General features: G+C 43.7%; 1 protein-coding gene across 1 annotated transcript in view; it reads right to left on the bottom strand.

Moving 5' to 3' along the window:
* Positions 1 to 24,414, bottom strand: part of lama1 (laminin, alpha 1) — a 309,926-nt gene that overhangs the window by 117,444 nt on the left and 168,068 nt on the right. The window contains 5 exon segments of the mRNA XM_034180072.1: positions 433 to 596; positions 676 to 786; positions 7,972 to 8,151; positions 13,290 to 13,500; positions 13,918 to 14,074. Coding sequence (XP_034035963.1) covers positions 433 to 596; positions 676 to 786; positions 7,972 to 8,151; positions 13,290 to 13,500; positions 13,918 to 14,074 — 823 coding nt within the window.

Genomic DNA, 24,414 nt, shown 5'->3' with positions numbered 1-24,414 from the left:
CTTGTCTCTTATTTTAAACTCTCCAAAGAGCTCCCCATAAAGATTTGACTCTTCCTCACTGAGACAGACCAGCGGGCTTCAGAGAATGGACAACTGTCCAACACGATTGTGTCAAACACAGGCTGACCTCAGGGCTTCTGTTTATTAGGTCCACTGACAGCTGCAGGACATCTCAGGAGAACAGGTTTCTCCTCAGGTTCTCTGATGACACTGTCCTCTGGTCTTTACTGGAAGGTTCAGAGTCTTGTCCTGGTCCTGGGTTACCCGGGTTTGTTAAATGACATGAGTAGGCATTGAAAATGATTTTTTTTTTAAGTCTTGCTGTTCTTATTGATGTCTATTTGTGTATTTTATGATTTGTTTGTCTGATCTGTGCCTGGACAGCGCACTGGACTGTGGTGGACACAGCTGTTGGACCTGAGTCCATCTAACCTGGACATTGACGTTTTGTGGTTCTGCAACAAGTGGGCGTGGTTCTCTGCCTGGTAAACAATCTTTAAAGCATCTGTCATCTTCAGCCCAACAACCAGACTGTCCACTCTTTTCCTCAGCAGAGGGCGCCATTGATCCAACTCACTGACTAACATCTCCCCCTGCTGGTGAACAGAAGCACAGCAGCAGTTATTATCAGTGGATCCATTAGTTTTCCTGCGAGTCACAGTGATGTGGTCTTACTGCAGTGATGTTTGTTATGTCTTTGTTCATGCCGACTGTCTCATCCAGCAGCTGCTGACTGTCCTCCATCACGTCTTCCAGAGATGCAACACTCAGGTTACCGCAGGCGGACTAACAGACACAGACACACACAACCCATCAGTCTAATCACAGGAGCTGAGTGTGTGAGCGCATGCGTGCACACTCTGACAGTCTCTGCAGGAGGACGTGTTTGAACCACTGAGAGGGTTTCAGGTTCTGTTCTATACAGTGCTTTATTAATACAGTCCATCTACCACCTTGATACTGAACATTATTATCACTGGGTTGTTTTTTTTTTTGCCAAATACATTTTATTCACATTTTATCCATGTACAACTTTAACAAAATTATTTTACAGAATATGTCTTACATGGTGTTTCTGTACAGAGAGAAAAAAAAAATACAAAACAAAACAATGGAACAAAAGAACAAAACAGCTTCTCTTATTTTATAACACTGTAAACGTTACAATTAGTACTTTCTGCAGTGGGCTTAAAAATCAATGAGGTCATCAGATGAGTCCAAATCCTTTATAAAATTTATAAATGGTCTCCATATCTTTTCAAATAGATGTTGTTTTGCTTTATGTATGTATGATATTCTTTCCAATGGTAGGCAAGAGAGCATTTGTTTTAGCCACTGGGAGGCGCTTGGTCCATTGACATTTTTCCAGGTCAGAGCAATACATCTTTTAGCTATTAATGAGCTTATATCAATAAAAATGCAATCTGTTTGACTGAAATTGTGTTTCTTCGGGTATAGAACCAATAAAAACATCAAGGGCTCTAAAGTAATCTTTTTTGAAATTATTTTCTCTATTTGGTCTTTTACTTTTAGCCAAAAAATGTCTTATCTGGCTGCATTCCCATATGCAATGTATTAATGTTCCTTTTAAGTCACATTTTATACATGTGTCTGGAATGTTCTTATTATCCATCCATCCATTTTCTTCTGCTTTATCCGGAGTCAGGTCGCGGGGGCAGCAGCTCAAGCAAAGCCGCCCAGACCTCCCGATCCACACACACCTCCCCCAGCTCCTCCGGGGGAACCCCAAGGCGTTCCCAAGCCAGCCGAGAGATCTAGTCCCTCCAGCGTGTCCTGGGTCTTCCCCGGGGTCTCCTCCCAATGGGACGTGCCCGGAACACCTCTCCAGCGAGGCGTCCAGGGGACATCCGGAAAAGATGCCCGAGCCACCTCAACTGACTCCTTTCGACGTGGAGGAGCAGCGGCTTGACTCCGAGCTCCTCCCTAGTGACCGAGCTCCTCACCCTATCTCTAAGGGAGCACCCAGCCACCCTGTGGTACCCACCGATACAGTGACCACATCACTGCAGATGCTGCACCGATCCGTCTATTGATCTCACACTCCATCCGTCCCTCACTCGTGAACAAGACCCCGAGATACTTAAACTCCTCCACTTGAGGCAAGGACACTCCACCGACCTGAAGAGGGCAAAGCACCTTTTTCCGGTCGAGAACCATGGCCTCGGATTTGGAGGTGCTGATTTTCATCCCGGACGCTTCACACAATGTTCTTATTATATTTATTTAATTTAACTGGTGTAGTGTATACTCGCATTAACCATTTAAATTGTAATATTCTTAGACGGCTATTAATAGATATTTGAGATTTTTTGCAAGCTTTTTCCCAATCATGCTCACTGATTTTAATGTCTAAATCATCATTCCAGGATACTAATTTTCTTGTTGAATTTTCATTTGAGTATGATTGCAGTAGTATGTAAAAATCTGAGATTATGCCTTTTCTTAATTTATTTTTTAATAGCAAATTTTTTAACTGTGTAAGTGGAATTTTTTGTAGGTTGATTTGATACTTATTTACAAAACTTCTCAGTTGCAAGTATTTAAAGTAGTGTTTGTTGTCAAGATCAAACTTTACTTTGAGTTCTCCAAAAGACATGAAATTATCCGATTTTGGTGGGTAGAGATTCCCAATTGTTTTAAGTCCCTTAGTTGCCCATGTTTTAAAAGTGGCGTCTGCTCTTCCGGGAGTGAACAGCTGATTACCCCATATAGGACTTAGCTGAGATAATGTTTGGGTCTCTTTTAAGTATTTTCTGACATCATACCAGACCTTCACCATTTGTTTGAGAAGGGGATTTGTTATTTGTTTCAATAGTTGTTTTGTTGTGTCCGAGTAAAAGAATGAATGCAGGGGTAGTTTTAAACTTTGGCCTTCCATTTCTACCCAGTGTGGGTTATTATTGTCATTAAAATAAAAAGTAATCGAGCGCAATTGTGTAGCACAGTAGTACCATAGGAAACTGGGGCATTTCAACCCTCCACTGTCAAATGGCATGTACAGAAGAGAGAGACGGAGTTTAGATTTTCCATTGTTCCATATCAAACTCAAAGTTGTTTTTTTAATCAATCAATCAATTTTTCAATCAATTTTTTTTTATATAGCGCCAAATCACAACAAACAGTTGCCCCAAGGCGCTTTATATTGTAAGGCAAGGCCATACAATAATTATGTAAAACCCCAACGGTCAAAACGACCCCCTGTGAGCAAGCACTTGGCTACAGTGGGAAGGAAAAACTCCCTTTTAACAGGAAGAAACCTCCAGCAGAACCAGGCTCAGGGAGGGGCAGTCTTCTGCTGGGACTGGTTGGGGCTGAGGGAGAGAACCAGGAAAAAGACATGCTGTGGAGGGGAGCAGAGATCGAATCACTAATGATTAAATGCAGAGTGGTGCATACAGAGCAAAAAGAGAAAGAAACAGTGCATCATGGGAACCCCCCAGCAGTCTAAGTCTATAGCAGCATAACTAAGGGATGGTTCAGGGTCACCTGATCCAGCCCTAACTATAAGCTTTAGCAAAAAGGAAAGTTTTAAGCCTAATCTTAAAAGTAGAGAGGGTGTCTGTCTCCCTGATCTGAATTGGGAGCTGGTTCCACAGGAGAGGAGCCTGAAAGCTGAAGGCTCTGCCTCCCATTCTACTCTTACAAACCCTAGGAACTACAAGTAAGCCTGCAGTCTGAGAGCGAAGTGCTCTATTGGGGTGATATGGTACTATGAGGTCCCTAAGATAAGATGGGACCTGATTATTCAAAATCTTATAAGTAAGAAGAAGAATTTTAAATTCTATTCTAGAATTAACAGGAAGCCAATAAAGAGAGGCCAATATGGGTGAGATATGCTCTCTCCTTCTAGTCCCCGTCAGTACTCTAGCTGCAGCATTTTGAATTAACTGAAGGCTTTTCAGGGAACTTTTAGGACAACCTGATAATAATGAATTACAATAGTCCAGCCTAGAGGAAATAAATGCATGAATTAGTTTTTCAGCATCACTCTGAGACAAGACCTTTCTGATTTTAGAGATATTGCGTAAATGCAAAAAAGCAGTCCTACATATTTGTTTAATATGCGCTTTGAATGACATATCCTGATCAAAAATGACTCCAAGATTTCTCACAGTATTACTAGAGGTCAGGGTAATGCCATCCAGAGTAAGGATCTGGTTAGACACCATGTTTCTAAGATTTGTGGGGCCAAGTACAATAACTTCAGTTTTATCTGAGTTTAAAAGCAGGAAATTAGAGGTCATCCATGTCTTTATGTCTGTAAGACAATCCTGCAGTTTAGCTAATTGGTGTGTGTCCTCTGGCTTCATGGATAGATAAAGCTGGGTATCATCTGCGTAACAATGAAAATTTAAGCAATACAGTATAATAATACTGCCTAAGGGAAGCATGTATAAAGTGAATAAAATTGGTCCTAGCACAGAACCTTGTGGAACTCCATAATTAACTTTAGTCTGTGAAGAAGATTCCCCATTTACATGAACAAATTGTAATCTATTAGACAAATATGATTCAAACCACCGCAGCGCAGTGCCTTTAATACCTATGGCATGCTCTAATCTCTATAATAAAATTTTATGGTCAACAGTATCAAAAGCAGCACTGAGGTCTAACAGAACAAGCACAGAGATGAGTCCACTGTCCGAGGCCATAAGAAGATCATTTGTAACCTTCACTAATGCTGTTTCTGTACTATGATGAATTCTAAAACCTGACTGAAACTCTTCAAATAGACCATTCCTCTGCAGATGATCAGTTAGCTGTTTTACAACTACCCTTTCAAGAATTTTTGAGAGAAAAGGAAGGTTGGAGATTGGCCTATAATTAGCTAAGATAGCTGGGTCAAGTGATGGCTTTTTAAGTAATGGTTTAATTATTGCCACCTTAAAAGCCTGTGGTACATAGCCAACTAACAAAGATAGATTGATCATATTTAAGATCGAAGCATTAAATAATGGTAGGGCTTCCTTGAGCAGTCTGGTAGGAATGGGGTCTAATAAACATGTTGATGGTTTGGATGAAGTAACTAATGAAAATAACTCAGACAGAACAATCGGAGAGAAAGAGTCTAACCAAATACCGGCATCACTGAAAGCAGCCAAAGATAACGATACGTCTTTGGGATGGTTATGAGTAATTTTTTCTCTAATAGTTAAAATTTTGTTAGCAAAGAAAGTCATGAAGTCATTACTAGTTAAAGTTAATGGAATACTCAGCTCAATAGAGCTCTGACTCTTTGTCAGCCTGGCTACAGTGCTGAAAAGAAACCTGGGGTTGTTCTTATTTTCTTCAATTAGTGATGAGTAGAAAGATGTCCTAGCTTTATGGAGGGCTTTTTTATAGAGCAACAGACTCTTTTTCCAGGCTAAGTGAAGATCTTCTAAATTAGTGAGACGCCATTTCCTCTCCAACTTACGGGTTATCTGCTTTAAGCTACGAGTTTGTGAGTTATACCACGGAGTCAGGCACTTCTGATTTAAAGCTCTCTTTTTTAGAGGAGCTACAGCATCCAAAGTTGTCTTCAATGAGGATGTAAAACTATTGACGAGATACTCTATCTCCCTTACAGAGTTTAGGTAGCTACTCTGCACTGTGTTGGTATATGGCATTAGAGAACATAAAGAAGGAATCATATCCTTAAACCTAGTTACAGCGCTTTCTGAAAGACTTCTAGTGTAATGAAACTTATTCCCCACTGCTGGGTAGTCCATCAGAGTAAATGTAAATGTTATTAAGAAATGATCAGACAGAAGGGAGTTTTCAGGGAATACTGTTAAGTCTTCTATTTCCATACCATAAGTCAGAACAAGATCTAAGATATGATTAAAGTGGTGGGTGGACTCATTTACTTTTTGAGCAAAGCCAATAGAGTCTAATAATAGATTAAATGCAGTGTTGAGGCTGTCATTCTCAGCATCTGTGTGGATGTTAAAATCGCCCACTATAATTATCTTATCTGAGCTAAGCACTAAGTCAGACAAAAGGTCTGAAAATTCACAGAGAAACTCACAGTAACGACCAGGTGGACGATAGATAATAACAAATAAAACTGGTTTTTGGGACTTCCAATTTGGATGGACAAGACTAAGAGTCAAGCTTTCAAATGAATGAAAGCTCTGTCTGGGTTTTTGATTAATTAATAAGCTGGAATGGAAGATTGCTGCTAATCCTCCACCTCGGCCCGTGCTACGAGCATTCTGACAGTTAGTGTGACTCGGGGGTATTGACTCATTTAAACTAACATATTCATCCTGCTGTAACCAGGTTTCTGTAAGGCAGAATAAATCAATATGTTGATCAATTATTATATCATTTACCAACAGGGACTTAGAAGAGAGAGACCTAATGTTTAATAGACCACATTTAACTGTTTTAGTCTGTGGTGCAGTTGAAGGTGCTATATTATTTTTTTCTTTTTGAATTTTTATGCTTAAATAGATTTTTGCTGGTTATTGGTGGTCTGGGAGCAGGCACCGTCTCTACGGGGATGGGGTAATGAGGGGATGGCAGGGGGAGAGAAGCTGCAGAGAGGTGTGTAAGACTACAACTCTGCTTCCTGGTCCCAACCCTGGATAGTCACGGTTTGGAGGATTTAAGAAAATTGGCCAGATTTCTAGAAATGAGAGCTGCTCCATCCAAAGTGGGATGGATGCCGTCTCTCCTAACAAGACCAGGTTTGCCAATTATCTATGAAGCCCACCTCATTTTTTGGACACCACTCAGACAGCCAGCAATTCAAGGAGAACATGCGGCTAAACATGTCACTCCCGGTCTGATTGGGGAGGGGCCCAGAGAAAACTACAGAGTCCGACATTGTTTTTGCAAAGTTACACACCGATTCAATGTTAATTTTAGTGACCTCCGATTGGCGTAACCGGGTGTCATTACTGCCGACGTGAATTACAATCTTACCAAATTTACGCTTAGCCTTAGCCAGCAGTTTCAAATTTCCTTCAATGTCGCCTGCTCTGGCCCCCGGAAGACAATTGACTATGGTTGCTGGTGTCGCTAACTTCACATTTCGCAAAACAGAGTCGCCAATAACCAGAGTTTGATCCTCGGCGGGTGTGTCGTCGAGTGGGGAAAAACGGTTAGAAATGTGAATGGGTTGGCGGTGTACACGGGGCTTCTGTTTAGGACTACGCTTCCTCCTCACAGTCACCCAGTCGGCCTGCTTTCCCGGCTGCTCGGGATCTGCCAGGGGGTAACTAACGGCGGCTAAGCTACCTTGGTCCGCACCGACTATAGGGGCCTGGCTAGCTGTAGAATTTTCCACGGTGCGGAGCCGAGTCTCCACCACCTGACAGCTGTCACTCATCACCACATCATCATCTTCATAAAAGCCGGGCAGCAACTCCACCTCCCTGCCGAGATATCTTCAAGCCAAGAAGGTAATCAGCTCAGCTGTTTACGAGTCATACGCATACAGTTTTTGCTTCTGTACTTTTTGCAGGCTGGGTTTGTGGTACGTGGAGGGCTGAGGTCTTCGCTCCCCACGCCAAACTGTGATAAGTACTCACAAATACTGCACGTGCCGAGTTTCTGGATTAGAGGTGGAGGTTTTCGTGTGAAACTGCAGACTGTTTTGCTGACTGTCTGCTGGGTGTGTGCTCACACCCACCCTTGATTGTTTCTGCTTCCTGCCAGCAGTACCAGATCCGACAGCTGGAGACGGTGATCACCTGGGGACTCGGGACTTGGCGGCTCCAGTATTCTCCGGGTTCAGTGGCGGTGGAAATCGTGTGGGTTTCGGCTCCTCTCGGGACAGACGTCTTCTATCCTCGAGCCTGCCCACACGTCACCTTTGTAGATTGACTACATACGAGATTCTGTAATCGTCTGTATTTCGTTGTGCACATTCACAACAGTAAAGTGTTCTATTTTCGGCTCATTCATTGTCCATCCATTTACGCCCCCTGTTGTGGGTCTGTGTCATTACACTTTCCCAACATTATCCCTGTAGTTGAGGAATTTCATGATCAAAACACGAGGCGCCTCGTTGTTGTCTCGCTTCGGGCCAATCCTGTGGGCTCTCTCGATGATCATGGGAGTAGCGTAGATTTCACAGCCAAATATCTCCGGTAGCCACTTTTCCAAAAACTTAACAAGGGTCTCGTCTTTCAGATCCCTCTGGGAGAAACGTGAGTCTCAAGTTATTGCGCCTGGACCTCGACTCCAAGTCCAGTATTTTTTCTTCCAGCGCTTTCTGTTTCGTTTCCAGAGCGCTAGTTTTAGCCCGCACGATCTCTACTTCATCTTCCGCGTTAGAAATGCGAGTTTCCACTTCACTGACCCTTTTAGCACAGTCCTTTATTTCTCCACGAATGTTGTCCAAATCTGATTTTATAGTGGTGACGATAGTTAATATTTCATCCACCTTACTGTTCTGGGATTTCTCCTCGGCATTTGTAGCCCCAATTAGCTATGGAGCGAGGACGCTCTCGTTAGCATTAGCTTTCTGCAAATCACGGAGAGTGTAGTCTGTTAGCTTCGGTTGTTTTGCCTTTTCGTTGACTTCTTGTGGAGTTTTTGATGTTTTTGGAGGCATCATGTTGAGTTAGGAGTGTTGAAGAGCGTACTTTACAGCTAAGGAAGATTTTTAACGGCAAAAAGTAGCACAACAGCGGAGCAGTAAAGAACACGGCTTTTTACACGGTCGCCATAACCGGAAGTCCTCATTATTATCACTTTACTGGGGCGTAGCTGGGCCGGTATCGTAGATTTACGTTGACGCTACCTGGCTATACCCGCCCGCTGTGCGTAAACAAATGACGTCATAGCGCGCAGCCCAAGAACTGTCCGCAGAGGAAAAGATGAAAAGGCGAGAAGTGTGTTTTGGTCCCAATATGGATATTCCGGATGATTTTATCATGGATAGTACGACAATGAACAGCAGCCAGCTTGATAAAGGACACACTGCTGAATTTGGACAGCAGCGCACGCGCACACCATCTGACACGACAAAAGTTAAGTGAGCCAACTTTTTATGTACGTGTTACGTGTTGTGCATCTCAGTAAAAAGTGATAATAATGCAAATAACATGCTGTTGTCGTGCAGTATGCATTTTCTGAGTAACGAGGGCGAATATCTGTCATTTTGGGCGACTGGGCGTGAACAGAGGGACTCAGAAAATGCATACCGCCCTCCAAAAGCATGTTATTGTATTATTATCAATGGAAAACTAAGTCTCGTAGCTGAGTTAGTCCACAGTTGGCTTCTTGTTTGAATTCAGTCAGCAAAACATTTCGAATCAAACTTCAAAGTGCGATTAAAGAGTCTAAAGAGCACTTGAACTGATCATTGCTTTGCAATAGACATACAGAGCGGCGTCCCTCAGGGCAGGTTTGAAGCTCAAACGAAGCCTCACATCACATGACTGAGAAAAGCACGCAAACACAGACAGACACACACACACACACACACAAACACAGACACACGCATGGACACTAACCCCCAATCTCAATTCTCTTTTGTACCCCTTCCCCTTGGCCCTACCCCTTTAAAACAAGGAGTAAGGTGAAGGGGTTTGCCTCTAGCCCTATGAATTGAGACACCCCTCCGCCTTAGGAGAAAAAAAAACCTGCCCGTCTCAAACTGCCGTCTTCACTGTTTGTTAACATGACAACCGAAACACAACTTGTTGCAGTAGCCTGTTTGCTCTTTTTATTTTCTCGCCTTTCTGCATAAATGCGAAGAAATAGAAGAAGTGAGATTTCTTTGATGCATTGCAATCATGTTAAATAATTTAATTAATTTGTAATTTATAATAATAATTAATAGCATTAATAATTAATTAATTAGCAATGAATTATTAATGCTAATAATAATTAATCAATAATAGTAATAATTAATATTGTTTGATTAATCATTAATTGATTGATTAGTACTTACTTAATTAGTAATTAAAATAAATAAACACATGAAATATATCAGTCTGTGTGGAATGAATGTCTACATTATACAAGTTTGTCTTTTTGAATGAAATGACTGAAATAAATCCACTTTTTCTTGATATTCTAATTATATGACCGGCACCTGTATGTATGTTCTGGGCTGCATCTAGTTCTGTTAACCTGATATTTCTTTTTCAAATTCTCCCATTTTTTGCATCCAGCTCTATTTCCTGTAGAAATGTCCTTGACAAATAATATCAGTCTGTCAGGACGTCAGGTTGTGTGTTACACATGTACATGTGTGTGTAGATATTTTCCAACTTATTCCCATTGATGAAACGTCTCCTCATTTTCTTATTAGGAGTCGAGTGTGTTCAGGGCTCCTGTTTGTTTACTAAATACACACACGTGTTACAGACCTTGAAATCCAACAGCAGGGGGCGCTATTATCCAAAGATTTATGAACATACAAATTAACGTGCTTATGCTTTATCATGATTTTCTCCGTTGTGAGATATAAAAGTGTCTTATCGTAGCGTTCATGTGTATGTGCATTTTAACGCCTCAGCGCACGAGCGAAGTTCCGATATTCTTCAGAACGACAATATACGCAACATGCATCCAGCAGCAGACACGTTACTGTCATAGACAACTGCCTGTAAAGTTTTTGTTCAAGTTCTAACTTTCTAAACAGTGTAATTTGTAATGAAAGCCGCTTCATTTGTGCGGCTCTTTCGGCGCCATATTTGTTTTTTCGGAGACAGCGGTAAGCTCCTCCTACCCCTTCAAACGTAGTGTGCATCCAGATTCAATCCGTTTGAAGGGGTTTGTAGCCCTCCGTCTCTCGTGCCCGCGCAAAACGGAGGGGAAGGGGTAGAACTGAGATTCAGCCTAAAACACACAGACCATGTACACACGAATGGATACTAAAACACTCACACACACACATGTACGGACATGGACACACACAGACCCACACACACAGACGGACACACACACACAGACACTCACAAACACACAGACCCACACACGGACACACACACACACGGACACTCACAAACACACAGATCCACACACGGACACACACAGACACACAGACATACACGGACACTCACAGACACACACACATAGACCCACGCATACACAAAGACACATACAGACCCACAAACACACACACAGACACTCACATACACACAAACACATGCATGGACACTAAAACACACAGACACCCCCCCCCCCCACACACACACACACACATACACCCAGACACTCACACACACAGACAGACAGACACACACACACACACAGACAGACACACATGGACTGACATGGACACACAGACAGACACACACTCACTCACTCACACACACACAGACCCACACACGGACACACACACACACGGACACTCACAAACACACAGATCCACACACGGACACACACAGACACACAGACATACACGGACACTCACAGACACACACACATAGACCCACGCATACACAAAGACACATACAGACCCACAAACACACACACAGACACTCACACACACACAAACACATGCATGGACACTAAAACACACAGACACCCCCCCCCCCCCCCACACACACACACATACACCCAGACACACACACACACACAGACAGACACACATGGACTGACATGGACACACAGACAGACACACACTCACTCACTCACACACACACAGAGACCCCCACAGACACACACGGACACACACATGCATGGCCACTAAAAGACACAGACCCACACACACACAAATGGACACTAAAACACCCCCCCCCCCCACACACACACACACAGAGACACACACACACACACACACAGAGACCTACACACACGGACACTCACACACACACGGACAGTGACGCCCAGACACCCACACGGACACCCACAAACACACACAGACCCACACACGGACACACAGGCAGACACTCGCACACGGACACACACAGACATACAAGGACACACACACAGACACACACACAGACACACACACACACAGACACATGCAAACATATACACACACACACATAAACAAAGACACATACAGACCCACACAAGCACACACATGGACACTCACACACACACAAACACATGCATGGACACTAAAACACACAGACCCCCACACACATGGACACACACACACGGACATGGACACACACACACACACACACAAACCCCCCCCCACTCACACGGACACATACGCCCAGACACTTACACACACACAGACCCCCCCCACACACACACACACGGGCACACAGACAGACGCACACACAGACACACATGAGCGCATACACACAGACACACACACACACACACACACACACACACACAGACCCACACACACACGGACACACACACAGACCCACACACACACGGACACACACGCACGGACTTGGACACATATACACAACTCCCCCCCCCACACACACACACACGGGCACACAGACAGACGCACACACAGACACACATGGGCGCATACACACAGACACACACACAGACCCACACACACACATACACACACACAGACCCACACACACACGGACACACACGCACGGACTTGGACACATATACACAACTCCCCCCCCACACACACGGACACATAAGCCCAGACACCCACACACACACGGACACACAGACAGACACACACACAGACTGACAGGGACACACAGACAGACATACACGCACGGCACACACAGACATATATGGACACTCACACACACACACCGACACTCACACACACATAGACACACGCATGGACACAAAAACATACAGACCCACGTACACACAAACGAACACTAAATCACCCACACACACACACCCATACGTACATTCAGAAACACACACACAGACACTCACAAACACTCACACACGGACACACACACACACACACAGACATACACGGACACTCACACACTCACACACACACAGACATACACGGACACACACACACACACACACACACACACACACAGACATACACGGGGACACACACACACACACACACACACACACACAGACATACACGGGGACACACACACACACACACACACACACACACACACACACACACACACACACATACACGGACACTCACACACACGGACACACACACACACACACACACACACACACACAGATATACACGGACACTCACACACACGGACACACACACACACACACAGATATACACGGACACACACACACACACTCACACACACACACACACACGCACACACACACACACACCTCCAGCTTTGGTGGGACTTTGATTTGTGATTCACATTTCTGATTCTATGCACACACACCCTACACACTGTGATTTTTAGTGCCCCCTGCTGGAGGTCCGTGCACATTACCTGGTAACAGTGGAACACAGTGTGTGTGGCGTCCAGCAGACTGTGCATTTCTGTGTTTGTGTGTGCAGCTTCTCTCAAGTGTGTGTGTGCGTGCTGCAGCATGGTCACATGAGCAGCCAGGGAGCCAGACAGAGGGAGGAGCCTGTTCCTGACTGCTGCCCAGATGGACGAGAAGTCCAACTGCACAGAACACAGGACAGACTGAGCAAATCTGCAGAGAGAGAGACATTGACAAAGCGAGACAGACAGAGAGAGAGAGAGACAGACAAAGAGAGACAGACAGAGACGGACAGACAGACAGACAAAGAGAGACAGACAGACAAAGAGAGACAGACAGAGATGGACGGACAGACAGCGAGACAGAGAGAGAGACAGAGAGAGACAGACAGAGATGGACAGACAGACAGACAAAGAGAGACAGACAGAGACGGACGGACAGACAGAGAGACAGAGAGAGACAGACAGAGACGGACAGACAGACAGACAAAGAGAGACAGACAGACAAAGAGAGACAGACAGAGACGGACAGACAGACAGAGAGAGAGAGACAGAGTGAAAGACAGACAGACAAAGAATTAGTCAAACTGTAATTAAAATGTATTAAAATGCTGAAAGTCTGTAAAGAGACCTGAGCTCCTGATTGGCTGATGCAGTGGCAGCAGATAAATTGACAGCTCTGAGGATGTCCACCATGGACACAGCGTCCTGCAGGAGGTGTGTCTTATTGATGGGGTCCAGCACCTCCTCTGTGGACGAACTCATGTGTCCTTCTTCCCTCTGAAGCACTAAAACAGAAATATGTTTTAGTGACGATTGTTAAAAAAGGCAGACTTTGGTCTGATGGAGACGGACAGCGCCGTGTCCACCGGGCGTCACGCAGCCCCCAGTGTCTCGCACAGCGCCCATGTTCTTTAAAACGCACATGTGACTGCACTCCTGAGTGTGCCCACGTACGTGAGGCAGCAGAATGTGACCGCACGCCTTCCCGTCAAAAACCAGGGTCTAAAGTCCAGCATCTGTCCTCAGACCAAACAGTGGCAGGTTCTCAATGCAGGAGCCGACCAAAGTCCACCAAAACCGATCAGCAAAAATGGGCAAAACTCAATGACAAGCTTCACATGATAAGGCTGTCCACAGGTCCATGTCCTCACTAGGGCTGCCACGATTAGTCGACTAGTCACGATTATGTTGACTATCAAAATTGTTTGTGTTACATAATATCTGTGCTAATTCCTTATTTTATGTTCGTTATTGTTTGCCTTTGTGTCTGGAGGTTTTGAAACCTGGTTTAAGTTTAAATAAGAGTTAAGTTTCACTTCCATCATTTGTGCAAGTGTCAGATACAGGGAGGGCTCCCTCTGTTGGTGAGAGCCAGTAACATTAGAAATGTGAGACTAAACCACACCCACTGTGACGTCCACATGGTATAAAAAGTGTTGTATGACTCATTTTAGGGGCCTTTCACAAGATGGACACTGTCTGTGAGGGTCCCAGACCTGGTTTCTAATGTGACCTTTAATCAACTCAAAATGAGGAAAATAATGGTTTGTTTCTTGGGAGGGGCAGTAAATTACAGAAAGGGCCGGGAGAAATGACATTTGCAAGTAATTTAATAATCAACGTCCTCGTTTATTTTTTTAAACTTTGTTTTTCTCTCCAAGCTGCCGCCGTACCTTCCGCTGCCTTTCTGTCCTTGACACACATGCTCAATCATGGTAATCCGAATCAGCCGTGATGTCGCCGGCAACGAAGCTCAAACGTTCAGGAGCAATTTAACCAAAATGAAAAACATGCAAAGCAAAATCTGCAAGGCTGAACTCGCCTTCCACTGCAGAACAACGGCGATGCAGGAACATGTGAGAAGGAAACACGCTGTGGCCGATTCTGACGAAGAGGGACAGTTGTCTCAGTATGCTAATTGGCTAGTTAGCGAATGAGATTAATGTCTTTAGTGAACTACTTACTTATATTGATAGCTGTAAACGTCACCATTAACAATGCTGCTGTCGCAGATCAAACGGTCTCCCTAGAAATCGGTCCCCCTGATGACGCGGTTCACTGATTATCACCTCATTTCTGCTTCAAACTGCCTCCAGTCATCATCTGCCTCAGTTACACATATCTGAAGCTTTTGTACAACAATCATTTCCACATAAATTCAGCATTATTTCATCATAAATGGCGGAGGAAGCAATCAGAGCACCACGGCCAGAGAGAACATAGAGACGGCCGACTCCCACAAAATGATGTAATCTGGACGCCATTTTGATTGTGTGTAACTGGGGCAACTTGGCTGCTGCAGTGGAGTGACGCTTTGGAAACAAAACTTCTCTTGAGTGTACTACAAGCTTCTGTAGTGCACTATTTGACTTTAGAACACAAGGAACTACTATTACAAATGTTTATTTAAACAGCTGTTATGATTGCTGAGTGTACAGAGTGGAAAATAAGGTGCTATAAGTATATTATAACCTAGGCAGCCTGATCCTTTATATTTTTAGTTTTATATTTTATATTTAGTTTTATATTTTCTGTTGTGTTTTTTAATCAGGTTCTTTTTGTCACTTTCTCTAAAATTGTATTGTAGCATTATTAGTTAGTTATTATTACTATTATTGTTGTTGTTGCTATTATTATTATTATTATTATTAATAATAATATATAAACAAAAATAAAAAATATTACAATGTGTAATACATTTGACTCTTTTACGACAACAAACGCTGAGCCATGAATTATTATACAGAAAACAAATGCACACAAATGTGCTGACAGCTGCAACAGCTTAATGCTAACTTTAACATTGAAAATGCCATAGACATGCTAACGTGTTAGCATCGGTCTCATTTTTAAGTTATAAAATACATCTATCAACTGTTTCAGAAGACCATAACAGGTTGGTTTAACATAAAAAATGTAAATATTACTCACAGACATATGCTCTTTAGGGTGTTAGCGAGGAAAAAATTAAGATAAAGTGAAATAAAACAATGAACCAACGAAGGATTAGATCAAACCACTGCTTTGATCTGCGAATCACTGCTTCGATTGGTTCAAGGTTCAAAGCAAAGCTGCACTGCAGAAAAGATGGAGAGAAATGATCATTTTCCTGACAAACACCCCCAAAAACAACGGCCACTCTGAAGGACCGATAAGGGAATCGTTAAGCAACAAGGTTATTGATGTCAGTGGATCGAATCATTTCTTAACGATACCCTTTGGAAAGGAGTAGAATGCCACTTCCTTCTTTGTTTTAGTGTACTTGGTGCAACTGATAGCTGAACACTCAGTTCCTTTAGCTCTTGATGTTTTTCTGATGTTGTTGGTATGATAGTTATGATCCATGGTCACGAAAAATGCACATAAACAGAAACCTTTGTCTCTAATATGACTCTAGAGTGACACAAAGACTGCCATTGTGCGTCTATAGCAACACCCAGTTACGTACATTCAAAATGGCGGCCGGTGCTCAGCCAATTACAATGCAGCATATAGGAAGTCAGCTCTCTCTATGTTCTCTCTGACCGCGGCTAAACAAGCTGCTAGCTGATGTGTTCACTGCTTGTTGGACATTTCAAAGCGTCACAGAATTTCACCTCGTTTCTGCTTCAAATTGACTTTAAAATGATTTAAGAGGTTTTACCTTTATTATCTGATGGTAAATAATCCCAATAATCCATTTGATTTCTTTGGGTGAAGAGACTTTTGCACATGCAAAAGGCGGACTGATTTTTAGGGGCGGACTGTTTGGTCTGTGACACCGGTTGTTATAACATTAAGCCGCCTTCACACCGGGCGCGACCAGACGCCACAAATTCGCTTCGGTCGCATGGCGATGGACGCGCCTCCTTCGCCCGGTGTGTCGCTCTGCTTTTGCTGCGAAAATTCACCCCAGTGCATCATCAAATAGGAGGAGCTTCCATTCCGCTCGCTGGCTCCGGTTGTCAGTCAAGTTAACATGACGGACCTTGATCACACGGAGCAAGTTGTTGTGGAAAGCTCCTAATTCGGGGAGTATCATTATTTGCTGCAGGAGCTGCGTTCTGGATGACGGCCGCTTTCAGCGGTCCTTCCACCTCTGCAGGACCCAGTTTGAGGACCTCCTGTCCCGTTCACGCGCGCACATGTAAACAATTAAAAAAAAAAAAAACAGTTGCTTGCTCTGGGGCTGCTGCTCGCTCTTCCCCAAAAAACTCTGTCATAATTGTGTTTAGAAACCAGTCACCATTTGTTTTATTATACATCTGTGTAGTTAATTAATAAAATGATCTTCAGGGACGATTCGCTCGCGCGCGCACGTACAAACAGAAAAAATCCTTCACTGCTTGCTCTGGGGCCGCTCCTCACTCTTCCCCAAAAAACTCTGTCATAATTGTGTTTAGAAACCAGTCACCATTTGTTTTATTATGCATCTGTGTAGTTAATTAATAAAATGATCTTCAGGGACGATTCGCTCGCGCGCGCACGTACAAACAGAAAAAATCCTCCACTGCTTGCTCTGGGGCCGCTCCTCACTCTTCCCCAAAAAACTCTGTCATAATTGTGTTTAGAAACCAGTCAACATTTGCTTTATTCTACATCTGTGTAGTTAATTAATAAAACAATCTTCACGGACGATTCACTCGCGTGCGCAAAAAAAAAAAAAAAAACTCCGCTCCCCCTGCTGCGGTGCGGGGCTGCTTCTCGCTCCAAACACTCTGCCATAATTGTGAAATAAAGGACAAAAGGGACATAAGTCCTGCTAACAGGCTGCTACCAGAGACAGGACATGTCCACATCCAACTCAGTCAAACTCCAGACATCTCCACGTCACTACATATCCAGTCCCCGATTGGTCATCGCGGCATGACAAGATGAAAAAGTTCAGCTTTTTCAACTTGGGGAGGAGGGCAACGTGACGTGACTCAATATTGTGCCACAAACGCGCCAATCGCTCAAAATCGCTTCACTCACATCGCTACATTCATGTCCATCAGGCCGCACTGCGTGACTTGGCGCCAAAACTCGTCCTTCCATAGGGATTACAAGGCAACCTGTCGCTACTGTCACTCGCGTCGCGCCCGGTGTGAACGCGGTATTACATGTTATGTGTTCACTGTAACATCATAACAGCAATGTCATGTTTGAACAGAAAATGTGATAATGTTAATGTTTTGTAACACTACGTTATGGTGCTAAAGGTTCCGCTTCACTGGATGACTAAGTTACAAAGACAATAACACACACAACTTGACAAGCAAATATCCTGACTGAAGTAAACTGGAACATGTTGGTGACTGACATGAGACCCCTGACCCCTGTCCATGGTTGGCCTTCAAGGTTTCAAAGAAATGATCAGGCAGTTGAACCCAGAATAACAAGATAACTACCGACCAGACCGATCAGACGTCACCACAACGACAGAAAAGAAACATGATACAACCTGTAAGAATATCTCTCTCTCTCTCTCTCTCTCGCTCTCTCACTCACTAAACCATCGTAGGCGGCACGGTGGCTTAGTAGTTTGCACTGGTGCCTCACAGCTGTCAGAGCTTGAGTTTTGTTACTTTTGTGTTATCGGGGTTTGGGTTTGTTTATTCTCTTGTTGGGATTTTTCTGCTTGGGTCTGTCTGTCTCTGTTTCTCTTATCTCTCTCATGGTTCTTGGTGATGGGTGTTTCTCTTTCTCTCTCTGGTCACGCCCTGCTTCTGGTGCTTTCCATGTGCACCTGTTCCTGATATGCTGATTGCCACCTGGGGTTTTATGAGCTCACTGGGTGGTTTTGTTCTCTGCTTGTGTTTGTCGTGCCTTGTGCCTGCATTCCAGCTCTGTACCTGTGTTCTTGTTCCTGCCTGCCTCATAGTGTGTACCTGACCTCCTACCTGTTGCTTTGAACACGCAACTTTGCCTGATGATTTCTGTACTGCTGCTTTTGTTGGACTGCCTACTTGTGTACCGACCACTGCTTACTCTTTCAGTAAAGATTAATAAACATCAGAGCTGTCTGCTGGAGCCGTGCATTTGTGTCCTACCATTCCTGAGCATCCCGCCTGTCAACAGCAAGGTCATCAAGGGATCGATTCCCGGCCTTTCTGTATGGTGTTTCCATGTTCTCCCCGTGTCTGTGTGTGTTTCCTCCCACAATCATAAACCTCGTTATTTAGGGTCCGCTCCTTATTTATGGTCTGCTCCTTATTTATGGCCCGCTCCTTATTTAGGGTCCGCTCCTTATTTAGGGTCTGCTCCTTATTTAGTGTTCAATCCTTATTTAGGGTCTGCTCCTTATTTAGGGTTCGATCCTTATTTAGGGTCTGCTCCTTATTTAGGGTCTGCTCCTTATTTAGGTTTCGATCCTTATTTAGGGTCTGCTCCTTATTTAGGGTCTGCTCCTTATTTAGGGTCTGCTCCTTATTTAGGGTCTGCTCCTTATTTAGAGTTCGATCCTTATTTAGGGTCTGCTTCTTATTTAGGTTTCGATCCTTATTTAGGGTCTGCTCCTTATGTATGTATGCATGTATAAAGTGAATAAATTTGGTCCTAGCTCAGAACCTTGTGGAACTCCATAATCAACCTTAGTCTGTGAAGAAGATTCCCCATTTACATGAACAAATTGTAATCTATTAGATAAATATGATTCAAACCACCGCAGTGCAGTGCCTTTAATACCTATGGCATGCTCTAATCTCTGTAATAAAATTTTATGGTCAACAGTATCAAAAGCAGCACTGAGGTCTAACAGAACAAGCACAGAGATGAGTCCACTGTCTGGGGCCAAAAGAAGATCATTTGTAACCTTCACTAATGCTGTTTCTGTACTATGATGAATTCTAAAACCTGACTGAAACTCTTCAAATAGACCATTCCTCTGCAGATGATCAGTTAGCTGTTTTACAACTACCCTTTCAAGAATTTTTGAGAGAAAAGGAAGGTTGGAGATTGGCCTATAATTAACTAAGATAGCTGGGTCAAGTGATGGCTTTTTAAGTAATGGTTTAATTACTGCCACCTTAAAAGCCTGTGGTACATAGCCAACTAATAAAGATAGATTGATCATATTTAAGATCGAAGCATTAATTAATGGTAGGGCTTCCTTGAGCAGCCTGGTAGGAATGGGGTCTAATAGACATGTTGATGGTTTGGAGGAAGTAACTAATGAAAATAACTCAGACAGAACAATCGGAGAGAAAGAGTCTAACCAAATACCGGCATCACTGAAAGCAGCCAAAGATAACGATATGTCTTTGGGATAGTTATGAGTAATTTTTTCTCTAATAGTTAAAATTTTATTAGCAAAGAAAGTCATGAAGTCATTACTAGTTAAAGTTAAAGGAATACTCAGCTCAATAGAGCTCTGACTCTTTGTCAGCCTGGCTACAGTGCTGAAAAGAAACCTGGGGTTGTTCTTATTTTCTTCAATAAGTGATGAGTGGTAAGATGTCCTAGCTTTATGGAGGGCTTTTTTATAGAGCAACAGACTCTTTTTCCAGGCTAAGTGAAGATCTTCTAAATTAGTGAGACGCCATTTCCTCTCCAACTTACGGGTTATCTGCTTTAAGCTGCGAGTTTGTGAGATATACCACGGAGTCAGGCATTTCTGATTTAAGGCTCTCTTTTTCAGAGGAGCTACAGCATCCAAAGTTGTCCTCAATGAGGATGTAAAACTATTGACGAGATAATCTATCTCACTCACAGAGTTTAGGTAGCTACTCTGCCCTGTGTTGGTATATGGCACTGGAGAACATAAAGAAGGAATCATATCCTTAAACCTAGTTACAGCGCTAGTCCATCAGAGTAAATGTAAATGTTATTAAGAAATGTTCAGACAGAAGGGGGTTTTCAGGGAATACTGTTAAGTCTTCAATTTCCATACCATAAGTCAGAACAAGATCTAAAGTATGATTAAAGTGGTGGGTGGACTCATTTACATTTTGAGCAAAGCCAATTGAGTCTAATAATAGATTAAATGCAGTGTTGAGGCTGTCATTCTCAGCATCTGTGTGGATGTTAAAATCGCCCATTATAATTATCTTATCTGAGCTAAGCACTAAGTCAGACAAAAGGTCCAAAAATTCACAGATAAACTCACAGTAACGACCAGGTGGACGATAGATAACAACAAATAAAACTGTTTTTTTGGGACTTCCAATTTGGATGGACAAGACTAAGAGTCAAGCTTTCAAATGAATTAAAGCTCTGTCTGGGTTTTTGATTAATTAATAAGCTGGAGCGGAAGATTGCTGCTAATCCTCTGCCTCGGCCCGTGCTACGAGAGTTCTGACAGTTAGTGTGACTCGGGGGTGTTGACTCATTTAAACTAACATATTCATCCTGCTGTAACCAGGTTTCTGTAAGGCAGAATAAATCAATATGTTGATCAATTATTATATCATTTACTAACAGGGACTTAGAAGAGAGAGACCTAATGTTTAATAGACCACATTTAACTGTTTTAGTCTGTGGTGCAGTTGAAGGTGCTATATTATTTTTTATTTTTGAATTTTTATGCTTAAATAGATTTTTGCTGGTTATTGGTGGTCTGGGAGCAGGCACCGTCTCTATGGGGATGGGGTAATGAGGGGATGGCAGGGGGAGAGAAGCTGCAGAGAGGTGTGTAAGACTACAACTCTGCTTCCTGGTCCCAACCCTGGGTAGTCACGGTTTGGAGGATTTAATAAAATTGGCCAGATTTCTAGAAATGAGAGCTGCTCCATCCAAAGTGGGATGGATGCCGTCTCGCCTAACAAGACCAGGTTTTCCCCAGAAGCTTTGCCAATTATCTATGAAGCCCACCTCATTTTTTGGATACCACTCAGACAGCCAGCAATTCAAGGAGAACATGCGGCTAAACATGTCACTCCCGGTCCGATTGGGGAGGGGCCCAGAGAAAACTACAGAGTCCGACATTGTTTTTGCAAAGTTACACACCGATTCAATGTTAATTTTAGTGACCTCCGATTGGCGTAACCGGGTGTACACAGGGCTTCTGTTTAGAACTACGCTTCCTCCTCACAGTCACCCAGTCGGCCTGCTTTCCCGGCTGCTCGGGATCTGCTGGAGGGGAACTAACGGCGGCTAAGCTACCTTGGTCCGCACCGACTACAGGGGCCTGGCTAGCTGTAGAATTTTCCACGGTGCGGAGCTGAGTCTCCAATTCGCCCAGCCTGGCCTCCAAAGCTACGAATAAGCTACACTTATTACAAGTACCATTACTGCTAAAGGAGGCGGAGGAATAACTAAAGATTTCACACCCAGAGCAGAAAAGTGCGGGGGAGACAGGAGAAGCCGCCATGCTAAACCGGCTAAGAGCTAGTAGCTGCGCTAAGCTAGCGGATTCCTAAAAACATACAAAGTGAATAATGTGTAAATAATTTAGAGGTGATTCAGCAGAGGGAGTGCTTTAGTTAAGGCACGTGAAGATTACACTGTGAAACAAATCGTTATCTAGTTAACTAGATCAATCTAACTGCGCAGATTAAACAGCTAACAGATACAGCAAAACACCGCTGTGCTCCGGAACAGGAAGTGATACAATACCGCAGTGAGAGCCAACCACCAGTAGAGATATTTAGGGTCTGCTCCTTATTTAGGGCCCGCTCCTTATTTAGGGTCTGCTCCTTTCTCTGCCCCTGACCAAGGCAGCCTCTCTACATGTGGAGTTGTTCCCTGGAGGGTCACACACCCACAGGACAGACAGTACATATGGGTTTGGGTTTCAGATGGGGTGGTGTCTGCATCCAGGCTTGACCGGATTTATATTTCATACTCATTCAGGAACAGATTGCGCAGGAGTTTCATTCAGCCAGTTGGTTTTTCAAATCATCATCTCATCACCACAGAAAAATTCCACTCACACACTCAGAGGTTCAACACTTACTGGAAATTCAACACAAAACTTTGAACGACAGGGCATTTTATGATTATTTGAGTCTTTTTGGGGTTTCTGGAGGGGAAGGAAGGGGACATTTGGGACAGTGAGTCAGTGGTGGGAGGCCGGCAAAACTCAGGACACTTCCTATTTTACAGCTGGGGTTAAGGTAGCCATGGCAACAATCGAGAGGGACATTATGGACATTTAGGCCAGCCTACATACAGCGGGCACTCCCAACCAGCGTGGTCTGTTGCAGGAGAAGAGGGGGAGCTGGGTGCCCTGTTACAGGAGAGGGTGAATGTGCGATGGTGAGGGCTCGCTTTGTGAACATCAAGGACATTTGTTCAGAGACCAAGCGGAGGTAGAGTCACTAGATGTTCTATAAACAAGAATTGTAACATCCCACAGCGTAGGACTTCCATCTGGTCAGTCTGCCTTTTCTTTAAAAAGCATAACGTTGTGGAACTCATTGCTGCACAAACTCAAAAATATATCTGAGTTTAGGATGTTCACCTCCAGGCTCAAGTTTTGGCTTAAAAGTCACCAATGTTTCCCCCATGTGTAGATATATAACATTGTGAGTAAAAAAGTGGGTCATGGAAGGATTGAATGGAGGAGTGAGTGTGTTAACCCACAGAAATACAGTTCAACCAGGGACAAGAGTTGTTAATTAGTTGAAGCTATAAACTGTTTGTGCATCGCATCAGTTGCAGATATTGCTCGATCTATGTTGACTGCATTGTCCCTGTCAAATAAACAAATAAATGAAAAAGAAACATAGATGCGCCCAGTTCCTTCTTCTTCAGTCTGGAGAAGAGGACCTCTCATCAGAAGGTGATGACCTGTCTTCGCCTTCCTGACGGACAGCTGACAAGTGATTCAGTGGAAATGCGGAGACATGCTAGGGACTTCTACTCAATGGCGGTGCACCAGATGGCATCTGGGAAAGCTCTAGGGATCGACAGACTGCCAGTACTCTGTCTGACCAGTGGGATGATGAATGTGAGAAGTGTTCCCCTCTCTGACTGTCTGACCAGTGGGATGATGAATGTGAGGACGTGTTCCCCTCTCTGACTGTCTGACCAGTGGGATGATGAATGTGAGGACGTGTTCCCCTCTCTGACTGTCTGACCAGTGGGATGATGAATGTGAGGAAGGTGTTCCCCTCTCTGACTGTCTGACCAGTGGGATGATGAATGTGAGGACGTGTTCCCCTCTCTGACTGTCTGACCAGTGGGATGATGAATGTGAGGACATGTTCCCCTCTCTGACTGTCTG

Source organism: Thalassophryne amazonica, chromosome 1, assembly GCF_902500255.1.
Source record: "Thalassophryne amazonica chromosome 1, fThaAma1.1, whole genome shotgun sequence".
Classification (NCBI taxonomy): Eukaryota; Metazoa; Chordata; class Actinopteri; order Batrachoidiformes; family Batrachoididae; genus Thalassophryne; species Thalassophryne amazonica.
This window is presented reverse-complemented; position numbering and strand designations above follow the sequence as displayed.